At 42.8% G+C, this 11,882-nt stretch overlaps 1 protein-coding gene across 1 annotated transcript; it reads left to right on the top strand.

The window, feature by feature from the left end:
* Window positions 1–209: 209 nt before the first annotated feature.
* Window positions 210–6,552, top strand: LOC121612896 (isocitrate dehydrogenase [NAD] subunit gamma, mitochondrial-like). Its single transcript, XM_041946061.1, has 12 exons — window positions 210–291; window positions 1,935–1,982; window positions 2,300–2,305; window positions 2,502–2,599; window positions 2,724–2,839; window positions 3,844–3,904; window positions 4,097–4,229; window positions 4,379–4,512; window positions 4,625–4,727; window positions 4,968–5,114; window positions 5,690–5,845; window positions 6,024–6,552. Exons 1-12 carry the CDS (start codon window positions 223–225, stop codon window positions 6,123–6,125), a joined length of 1,173 nt encoding a protein of 390 aa, XP_041801995.1. The 5' UTR covers window positions 210–222; the 3' UTR covers window positions 6,126–6,552.
* The last annotated feature ends 5,330 nt before the right edge of the window (window positions 6,553–11,882 follow it).

Here is an 11,882-nt window from a genome sequence, read left to right on the forward strand (position 1 = left end):
GCGACAGGCTTGAAGGACTGCAACTTCACTGTGCACTGTGTTCGTGTGTCTCCGCATCCTCTCTGACAAAAACTGTGTCGAATAAGAGTCTCTTTGTGGATGGGTGAATGTGTGTGTGTGTGTGTGTGTGAGAGAGAGAGAAAGAGAGAGAGAGAGATTAACGGGGAGCGCGCAGCTCGCCCCCGCCCCCGTGTCATCCATCCATCCGCGGTGAGAGTGAACATGACGGCCCGTTCTGTGCGACCCCTGTCCGGAGCCCTGAAGACCGTGTTCAACAACCGGTTGGCCAGGGTAGGAGCAGTTTCTGACTACCCCAGCAGACAGTTATCCGTCTAACAGACTTTGTTTTGACATTTGAAGCGGTTAACGCTACTAGTTATTTAGCCAGAACAGCGGTGAGCGCAGCTAAGCTGATTAACGGCTGGTTAGTTGGCTAACTGAGCTAGCTTGGTTAACGTCGCTGTCCTTTCAGCACCTCTCCTGTTTGCTGTCAACTTGATGTCAACTGGAAACTCCCGCAGATTAAATTTACTGCCAGGCCCTTTGAGCGGCATTCCTCTATTTCTCCCAAGCGAGATAAGGCTGTAAATGTCCACTTCAACTGCTCCCTGCAGAGTCATAAATTATGCAAACACTAATACAACAGGACTTCCTCTATTAAAGGTTGCCAGTTAACAACATTTAACTGTAGGTAGAAAAGTTTAATGTCGCCTTTAACACAGCATGTAAACAGGACAGACATGTCCACCCAGGTCAAACAGTAGTTCACTTTAGTGTGTTAGAAATATGTTTTAAGTATAGAAAAGTCATTACAAGTACACTTTGACTTTTTGTGCTTAATTTAAAGCATGTTTGACTTGTTAAAAAAGTGTTCTTGTAACTAGATGACATTAAGTTATATTTAAATGTATTAAAAAAAAGAATGTACTAATTCTGCAGTGCTTTGAGTGGTATAAGTACAAGTACTTATGAAAGTACTTCACTGTAAGTTTATTATAAATTGTAATCAAGTGTTATATATTACATTTAGAAGTAATGAAGTGTACTTATGAAAAGTATACCTGTTTTCAAGTCATTCGTAATACACTATTAGCAGCTTAATTAAAGTGTACTGTGTAATAAAGTACATTTAAGTGTATTACCAACACACTGGTGATGTAATACAATTGTACTGCAGGTGTGTTTTGATGCTCATGAATCCTGATTTTCACTGGTGGACTTCAGTCCACTTAAAGTTTGTAAAAAGTTGAGCCAATTTAGTGACTATTCACGCTTCATATATACTCAAGTATTACTCAAGTGGTACTCAAGAACTACTTAACAGCAACAACCGTAGCAAATTTGCAAGCTTGTTGCATGTTACCATTAAATTGCGATACTCAGACGACAGATCTGTCAAATATAAACTCACGCAGAGCTGGAACATTGGTTGGTTAAGTTGTTCAGCACAGAATTAATCTGCCAACATGTTGATAATCAATTAAACATTTAACCGAAATAATCTCATGAAGCAAAATTGCCCTGAATCCTTTGCAGCAAATGTGAGTATTTACTGGTTTTAGTTTTCTATGAAACTGAATTTCTTGAGGTTTGGACTGTTGGTTGTATGTTGCCAGTATGAATATGCCAACTTGGGCTCTGGGAAATAGTGATGAGCATTTTACACCCTTTTCTGTCATTTTCAAGACCAAACAGTTCATCTGTTAATTGAGAAAATAATCAGCAAATTAATTGATAACAAAATTAAATGTTAGTCTTTGACAGCAAAAAACATTATTGTTAGTTCCTGGCAGTAGTGATAATATAATCAAAAAGAAGGACTAAACTCAAAAATGAATGTCAGGACATTGTGGAGATTAGACAAACTGACTTGTGCTTTATCACTTTTTTAATTGACATCTTCTCAGATAACCACCTTTTCTCTGTATTCACAGGTTTTTGCTTCAGCTACATGCAATCAGAGACACAAGTCCACTTACAGTGTAAGTTGTTGAGGATACGGCTGTGATTTACCAGGATTAACCAGCCAGTTTGTCAGGAGCTCAGTCAGCACACCCACCAGGTTTACCTAATGACCCCCCCCGACCCAGAGCCTCACTGTTCTACAAAGATCAAACATGTCAACATGTGTTTACTTCATGTCCACAGGAGCACCACTGTTTTGTTGCATCAATGTGCTTGTGATGCCAGCAGGAAGCTGCTGGTCACTGTGTGTCTCCCCCCTCCTCGTTGGCCTACTAACTTCCCTGTTTTCTCTTCTCCATTCTGAATCCCTCCTTCCTCCACCCACCCACACCAGACCATAGTGAGTATGGCTGCTTACAACACACACAGACGGTGGTGTAGCATAGGTGGTGTTTTAGCATAACTTACTAGCATAAACAGACAAATACAAGTTCTTGCTGTTTTTCCAGTAGCTTCGAGCCTTGTCAGTAGTTTTATAGTGGATTGCATTGGAAGGAGTTTGACTTTCAATGTTTGTGTATGCGCATGCATTACAGCCTCCACCAGCACGGTACGGAGGCAGGCACACTGTGACTCTGATTCCCGGAGATGGCATCGGACCAGAGCTGGCCAACCATGTGCGCGAACTATTCCGGTGAGAATTCACACATCCTGCGCACACACACACTGTTGGAATGAAGTCTGCAACCGACTCACACAGCCACTAAATGACTCAGCTCTGCCACACTGGAGTGATCTCCATCTGTTTTAATTGTCAGGTTCTGCTGCGTGCCAGTGGACTTTGAAGTTGTCAATGTGGACTCATCTATGGCCTCAGAAGATGACATCAATAATGCCATCATGGCGATCAGACGCAATGGAGTTGCACTGAAAGGTAAGTGTGTGTGTCTGAGTGTGTGTAAGTGTACATGTAAGTCAGAAAACCACTCCAATGCGCCACAATGTGCATAATATCGATTTAGTTGGCAGTTTATTAGGTACACCTAGCAAAGACTAATGCAGTCTAATACAGCGGTTCTGCTATAAATCCTTCCTTTATGATGATTATAATGTTCAGTTTTTCCTGTAGCTGTTTCAGAGAGGTGTTGATTCAACTTCATGATGATTTTGGTGCTGTTGTTGTACTGACAGGAGTTTCTATTATTTTGTCCACAACATTTATATTAATGAGCAAAGGCTAAATAGCAAATACACCTGTACGTATAACACAACACATTTCAACAGCAACACAAACTGCAACCTCCAAAGTGACCGAAGTCCAAAGATCGTTGAGTAGTTAGAACGAGCTCTTCATGTCTCCATAAGGAGTCCAGAGCAGACAAACCAAACACTGGCTGTACTCTGGCGCCTCTCACGTTTTCCCCATTTTTTTTAGCAGGTTCTCCTACAAGTTTGGAAAGGGAGGGTGAGGGGGGTATTCAGTCGGCTGCAGTCTGCAAACTCACCCCTAGATGTCACTAAATCTTACACACTGGTCCAATCTAATAATTATTTAGATATTTAACTGAAAATCAAAAAAAGTCAACCTGCTGTTGGCCTGTTGGGGTCAGACTGACGTTACCACCCCCCAAAACCACATGAGGCTCAAGGTTTTAATAAGTTTGAATTAAAAAGAAATATTTTACTCATCACTTTCATGTTGACGGTGAAGTTTGATCATGATACTCAAATTGCAGATGACATGAAAAAATAACTTAAGCACATTAGTATTTAATCACAAACAGTTAATTAAATATGTAAAAAAGCTCCGTGAGTAAACGTGTAACTCAGAATTTGTCACGTTTGGAAAAGAAAGTCTGGACATTCTGCTTCATCTACTTCTGTCCTGTCTCAGTTTTAGTCGTCGTTCTTTAGGTGTCATTCTATTTGTCGATCCAGGTAACATCGAGACCAACCACAACTTGCCACCATCCTACAAGTCCAGAAACAACCTGCTCCGGTAAGATCCCCTTTCATCTTCCACCACTTTTCATCTTCTTATCTAATCTTAAAGTCACCTGTGTCAAGCAATCACTGTTTCAGCTGCAGCCTTGATGCACAGCAGAGAGGTCAAAGTGTTCGGTCCTGAGTTTCTTTGTGTTCTCAAGTTGAATCTGTTTCCATCTTCCTTCCTGTTCCCCTCTCTCTGCAGCACCACCCTGGATCTGTACGCCAATGTGATGCACTGCCAGTCTCTACCAGGAGTGAGGACGCGCCACAGAAACATCGACATCATGATCATCAGAGAGAACACGGAGGGAGAGTACAGCAGCCTGGAGCACGAGGTGTGTGTGTGTGTGTGTGTGTGTGCGTGTGTGTGTGTGTGTGTGATGTGGTTCATAATCACTTTCATGGTGAAACACATGTAGCTCAGAAAAACCATAACAAATCCAGCCTCCACGTATCTCTACTCTTTGCCTCCCTGTCTCTGCAGAATGTACCCGGCGTTGTTGAATGTCTGAAGATCATCACAAAGACCAAATCTTTACGCATCGCGGACTATGCGTTCAGGACTGCTCGGGCCACAGGACGCCGACGAGTCACCGCTGTACACAAAGCTAACATCATGTCCGTTTCTGGTGGCTCAAAGGCCCCGACTCGCTTATCACTCTTTTTCTTCATCTTTCTCATTCTCCATAAAACGATGCATCTTAACGTGTGTGTGTGTTTGTTGGAGCAGGAAGTTGGGTGACGGCCTCTTCCTGGAGTGCTGTAAGGAGGTTGCCAGCGGATACCCTGAGATCACTTTCGACAGCATGATTGTGGACAACACTACTATGCAGGTAGCTACAGCATGTACTGCAACACTGCCCACTTAAGGCTGAAGGCTAACATGGAGCATGGTTAGAATACAAAGATTTTTTTCTACATTTCTACCAGAAGAATACTAACTAGCACTGCTCTGCGGACACGCCTTCAACCCAAAAAATCAGATACTACAGTTGCTGCCTTATTCATAGCTGGAGAAACAAACTTTTATATGCAAAAATGTCCTGAATTGTTTTTATTTGTGCGTGTGTTAGCTGGTTTCCAGGCCGCAGCAGTTCGATGTCATGGTCATGCCCAACCTGTATGGCAACGTCGTGAGCAACGTGTGCGCCGGGCTGGTTGGTGGACCGGGTCTGGTGCCTGGAGCCAACTACGGAGAGGACTACGCTGTGTTTGAGACGGTGAGAGGACTCACATCAGACAAGAGCAAGAGGAAGGAAAGGCGATAGGAGAGGAGGGAGATGAGAACAGAAAACACAGAGACCATATAATGAAGGAAAGCAGGAAAAGACTTCGATCTTAAACCTGCATTCATTGATTTTTCTTGGCCACTGGGGGGCAGCGCAACAATCATCACTTTTTAAAGTTGATATTGCGGCTAGAAGAGGCCGTCGGTTCGTTCACTTTTCACATCACTCATTAGTCATTTGATCATCCATTGTTGATTTAAAAATACTAATTAGTGACGCTAATATATGTTAATTGTTTTCCAAGCCTTTGATTAATTACATTTTGAATATCTCATGACATCAAATAGATTCATAGATATTATAAAAAGAAAAACTTCCATAATTATGATAGAAATGAATCAGAATATTTAGCCTTCACCTCTTCACTTTAAACCACCTGCAAACGTAAATGACTACAAAAGTATTTTCCTCTTCAGAGTCGAGCAGGACGTGAATAATCAAAAACTAAAGCTGCTGCATGTCTACATGTTATTCCATTTCTGAACCCTACACGTCTCTGTGTGCAGGGCACCAGGAACACCGGGAAGAGCATCGCCAACCGCAACACAGCAAACCCCACGGCCATGCTGCTGGCCTCCTGCCTGCTGCTGGATCACCTGAAGCTCCACGCCTACGCCGGCATGATCCGCAGAGCCATCCTCTCCACGGTCACCGAGACTCGGGTGCGCTCCACCAGTGTGCAAAGTCTCTCAACAAACAAAATAAAGTAGAAAAAGACATACGCTGGACATATTTCTGCTGTACAAACTTCCACCCAGCGATGATGTGTGACACAGAGAACAGAGAACATTCTGCTCACATTGTTTTTTCTCTCCATGCGTCATCTCTTTTGCTCTCCAGCTGCACACTGCTGACCTGGGAGGCCAAGGCTCCACCTCTGAAGTGGTGCAGTCCATCATGAATGCTGTGCAGAGCACCGGACCCCGCACTCTGAGCATCTAGAACAAGCACACATAAATATGCAGACTCTCACAGCAGAGATGTGTATGTGAGTGTGCCTCTCTTCAGTCTATGCAATTTCATGAAAATAACCGAGTTGTTTGATAGTAATACTGAAGTGAAACTGTATACACAGTTTGTATGTCTATGCAACAGTTTTCTTCTTAACATAGATTGTTTCCTTACCCTTCAAACTGTTACAGGTTGTTCGAGCACTTTGTTTGCATCTTTACTTTATCATCACACTGTTTAACGTATGAAACACTACACCTCGTTGACTTACACCCGAACTCTTTCCATGTTTATCAAGTGAAAACACTTTTTCTTCATGTATTGGAAATGTAGCTTATTTTAAACCAATCACAGCTGTCGTTTGTTTAAACCAATCACAGCTGTCGTTTGTCCCACGGCTGAATGTACTGGGCAAAATTTACCTCAAATAAAGCGAATGTCTCTGTGGTTCATTCTTTGTCTTCAGAACTGTTTGTGCTGAAGCAAACATGTACGAGTGCATGTTGCACCGGCTTGTCTCGACCACAGGGAGGCCACACTGTCTCACGTAGCCACCACATTCAGTGTGTGGTGACCGAGTGAAACCTCGCTCCCTAATAACTCCTCTCGAGTTGGTGCAGCTGTAGTAATCATACTAGTTGTTTGATAGTAATAACTTTATTTGTATTGCACCTGTAATGCAAAGATGGAGCCCAAAGTGTATCAGGATTAAAAAATAATAATAACAATAAAACCAACAGGAGGAATTATATAAATAGCAAAAAGTGAGATTATCACACGACCAAACAAAGACTGTAGTAGTCGTAGTAATTATGTTAGTGACAGTGATAGTAAAATTAGTGGCAGGAACGCTGTACTATAAGCAGCTGTGGTACTAGTGGTAATAACACATAGCTACTAGAAGTATTTGTATTAATCAGTACATGATAGTAGTATTAGCTGTGGTACTTTTATCTTTGGTAGCAGTAATAATAAAGGTAATATCAGCCCACAATACTAATACTAACATATTTTAGAATTTACCTAAATGTTAAATCATAACCTGCCAAACCTCAATCCACGTGACTTTCAAGCCTCAAAGTGGCGTCTACCTGTGGATGAGGTGTGCACAGCCTTAAATGGATTAAAGGGTCTGAGCCACGTGATCGAAAGTAACCAGGAAAATCAATTTCAGTGTGCAGGGAGTCAGAGTGAGGAGGTCGTAGGCTGTGATATGATCTGATATGAGTGTGAATATGATGCAGTGTATCGGTTTACAGCAACCACCGTTAAAAGTAATTTTATAGGTTAATGCATCAATAATTTTTCTAAAAGCTTCTTGGCGGCTTTGTAGCCGACAGCAGAGACATGAAAGGAAAGAAGGGAAGTGACAGAAGAGAGGAAAAGTCCAGTCAGATTTCATGCTTTAACCCCCACAGGTGTCAATAATTTCACAAGGCCCCTCCACAGAATCATAACTTCTACTGTTGATGCTCAAATACATTTCACCGCTAATCTAAAATAACATGAACTTCAAAGATATGGCTGAAAATATGCTGCAATTTTCTTATTATCAACAAATCTCATGTGTCACACACACACACACAGGTAACACTAAAACCAATAAACTGATTCTGCAGCTAACGAGTCTGTGTGTCCAAAGCCTGATGTGTCGTATTCCTCTGTAGCCATAGAGCTCCACTATTAAACACAGAGATGGAAAGTAACTAAGTACATTTACTCAAGTTCTGTACTCCTTTGATGTACTTTGCTTGAGTAAAGCCAGTTGATGCTCGACTACATCTCAGAGGCACATGTTCAAGGATACTTAATTATGATGCTTATTGTAGTTTAAGATAAAACTTTAAGTATTTAAAATTAGCTCCATTTCTTCAGCTGCAACATTAAAGTGATGAATCCATCCAATGAGCCAGTCTTTACAATGAGTACTTCTACTTTTGGTACTTTTTTGATGCTTGTACTTTTGTGCTTTTGCTTAAGCAACCCAAATGCAGAACTTTTACTTGTAACAGAGTATTTTTACACTGTGGGTTGGGCTGACTTAAATACTCAACAGAGCACCAAATGTGTGTCACGCCGCGGCAAAAAATAGTCCCCTATTTAACGTTTGCTAAGAACTACAGTTACCAGCTGTTCCTACTAAACACCGTCAGTACCATCGCTGGGAACACACATCTAACATCCTGCTGGAGTTTCTATCACTGACAACTAATCAAAGCCCACCAATCAAACTTCTTCACACTCAGGAGAACAGAAATCTGCTTCAGTCATATCAGGACCTGAAAAGAAACGTCCGGCGGCGTGCGCGTGCGCTCACGTTGCTGTGCGCGTGTAAGGTCGCCCAGCGGGCCCCTCGATAATGAGAGGCTTCTCCAAACGAGGGGGCAATTGAGGGGAAGCGAACAGATTAGAGCGCCATCGGAGAGAGAAAGAAAGAGGGACGGGGGGGGGTGCAGGAGATGAACGGAGGCAGACGGGGGGAGCGGGGGCGGGAGAGAAAAGGCTACTCTCCTCCTGTTGCTGCCTTCTCTACATCCCATCTGTCACAACATCTGCTCCCCCCGTCTCACCCGCTGATGCAAAATCACACGTACACATATCAGTTTAATGTGTGTGTGTGTGTATGTGTGTGTGTGAAAGCTCTTTGATCGTTCAGGGAGGCGAAGAGCAGAAATCTCATTTGATGTGCTGCCGTGTGGCCCGATGCACGCGGATCAAAGTGGAGCAACACGGCAACGAGGTTCATATCCAAACAATCAGCAGGAAATTACGTTAATTCACCGCTGCAGCCATCGTCGCTTTGATCAACACGAGTGGCCTCCTCTCACTCCTTCTCCCACTTTTCACAAAGTCCAAGACAGGCGAGAGGAGGGAGGGGTGTGTTACAGAGGAGGGGGAGGAGAGTGGAGGAAGGGAGGCGATGGGGAGACAGGAGTCAGCAGCGTGAGCTGGCAGAGGTCACCCTCAGAGTAATAAGCAAGAGGAAAACTCTCTCTCTCTCACACACACACACACACACACACACACGCACGCACGCACAGCATGGATGCAGCCAGTGTGTGCAACAGCAGATCAGGTTGTCGTGGCTCCTGCAGATGCTTCACAGGACGCTGAGGACGAGGACGAGGTGAGTGCTCTGTGTTTTCTGCTGAAACTGGGGGTTTAAAGCCGTGGAAGCGGCCGTGGGGGCCACAGGTGGATGTCTGGAGCGTTAAAGCTGTCAAAGTTGAGAGAGAAAGCAGCAATAATCCAGAGAAGAATGGCTGAAAATACTCCGAGAGGGATGAGAAGGGCTGATTTGAGCTTTTTGTTTTGTGAAGAAAGGAATGAGTGTGTGACAGCAGGTGTGCAGTGTTAATGAACAGAGCCAGACGATGGCAACAAACTGAACCCACCATCAGCTCTATGGGCTGAAGCGGACTGTTTCTAGCACCTGCTTAGTGTTTTTAAAGGGCGTCCTCTGGCTGCAACAACTTTCCCACCTTCAAACTGAAATATCTACATCCTCACGCTGCCGCTAAACTCAGACTTTCTACTGATTTTCAAAGGAAACGTAAAAAAAGAGGAACCAGGTGATTTCACCTTCACCGATTTGTCATCAGGAATTAGAGTCAGAGGCTTATTTTTCCAGGACCAGATGAATGAATCTAAAAACTGCTGAGTGTGCTCATGTAGGTGGACGATCCTGTCAGCAGCTCTCTTTTATTTCTGCACAGCACTCACATCTTTTACTCAAGTATTGTCAGCAAATTGAACTTAGAAAAGTATCCGTCCGCAGAAAAAATGTCTCCTGCGAATGATCTATTGTTACTATGACAGTATGACTTTATTATTATGGATGCATTCATTTGTAAACATCGTTTTACTGTTGTAGCTGTTTGAGGTGGAGCTGGTTCTGCTGTAGAAATGTACAATCCTGACTCCCAAAAAAGTCTGAACTCAGTGAAAAACATTAATAAAAACAGAATTGATGATCTGCAAACAACCTGTGTTTCCTGACAACAGCTTCCTGAAGTGTTCCAGAGTCCAGGTATTAATCTCTTTATCCAATCATGTCGCTCCATCCTCGCTGTGAACCACTGAGCCTTTCAATCATGATACTCTCACCTGTTACCAATCAGCCTGTTTACCTATGGAATGATCCAAACAGGTGTTTTTGGAGCGTTCCACATCTTTCCCAGTCTTTAGCTGCTCCTGTCCCGACTTGTTTGAAACGTGTTGCTGCATCAGATTCAGAATCAGCAGATACAGAAAAGGGAATGTATGTTCATATTTTTCACTTTTCTCTCATCTTTGCTTCTGTGTCAGAAAATACTGGACAATCAGACGGGTTTAAGCCTCAAAGACCAGATGTTTTAAAATGAAACCGTGTGAGAAGTTTACACATCTCATCCGCATCTGAAACAAGACAAGAAGCCTCAACTCTGCTTTGTTTAGTAAGAGATTTTAAGCTTTTTTATTTATTTAATGTGAAATCTGAACTCCAGATAAACGAAGTGGAGTAAAAAGTTCAACATTTCCCTCTGAGCTGAGCGGCTTTCGTCCCCCGTGCTTGTCTTCTTCTTCTTCTTCTTCTTCTTCTTCTTCTTGTAGCAGGTGCAGTTGTGTAACTGTCAGTCAGTGTGTAATGTTGATCGCTGCAGATTGGTCAAACAAATGTGACCTTATTAGAACCTGCCAACTCGCACTCAGCACAGGGTCCCACATGAGGGGCCCTCTCTGCATGCCTCTGCGATTGTGTGTGTGTGTGTGTGTTGAAGTGTAAAAGTGTGTGAGGCACTGCTGTAAACATGTTTCATTGTTGTACAATTAATGTGCTCATGGAAGCTTGACGGTACGCACACACTCGTGCGAGCTGAGCTGTGTGTGTGTGTGGGTGGGTGGGTGTTTCCAGCCAGTACAGGTCAGGTGACATCAGTGTGTACCAACTTTGACCACAAACAGGACACATTCAGAGAAGATGGTCGTTATACACAAACCGTGTAGCGAATGATGCTCACGTCGGTTTCGTAATCGCCGCTGTCACAATACATCCTGTGATTGTTTCTGGCAACATGGCCGAGGGCCGCAGAGAAAACATGTCTTTGATTTGCTAATTGGCATCCAGCGCAAGGGTCAGCTGTCATGCAATGAAATGGTGGAAAGTGACCACATTCATTTACTCAAGTACCAGACTTGACCACAATTTTGAGGTACTTTTACTGTACTTTACTTTTACTTTTACTGTGAGTATTTCTATTTAATGCTAGATTCTCCACAACATGTATTTGACAGCAATAGTTCCTGGAAGTGGTGGAAGAAGTATTCAGATCCTTTACTTAAGTAAAAGTACAAATACCAGACTATTAAAAAACTCCACTACAGGTAAAAGTATCTAAGTATTATCAGCAAAATGTACTTAAAGTAGTCGTCATGTTGCAGTAAAATGTTGCTGTCAGTGTTTCTCATCATATCTGATGTTTGTGGATTAATATTCCTGCTGCAGATGTTTCAGGTTGAGCTCATTTGAACTACTTTATATACTGTTGGCTGGTTTAATCTACAGCGATGCATCATATTCTATAAGATCATCATATGTTTGTCCTGTGAGAACCTCGTATCTCAGAAAAACAGCCTGTTTTCAGCTTTGTGACGATGCATCTTCAGCTGATCCAAGAGGCTTTTTAAACAGTTTATTTAGCTGAAGAAGGAGAATTTTCTCAAGACATGAAGGAAAACTTCATCCTTCAGTTTATCAGAATAAATCAG

Source organism: Chelmon rostratus, chromosome 10 (assembly GCF_017976325.1).
Source record: "Chelmon rostratus isolate fCheRos1 chromosome 10, fCheRos1.pri, whole genome shotgun sequence".
NCBI lineage: Eukaryota > Metazoa > Chordata > Actinopteri > Chaetodontiformes > Chaetodontidae > Chelmon > Chelmon rostratus.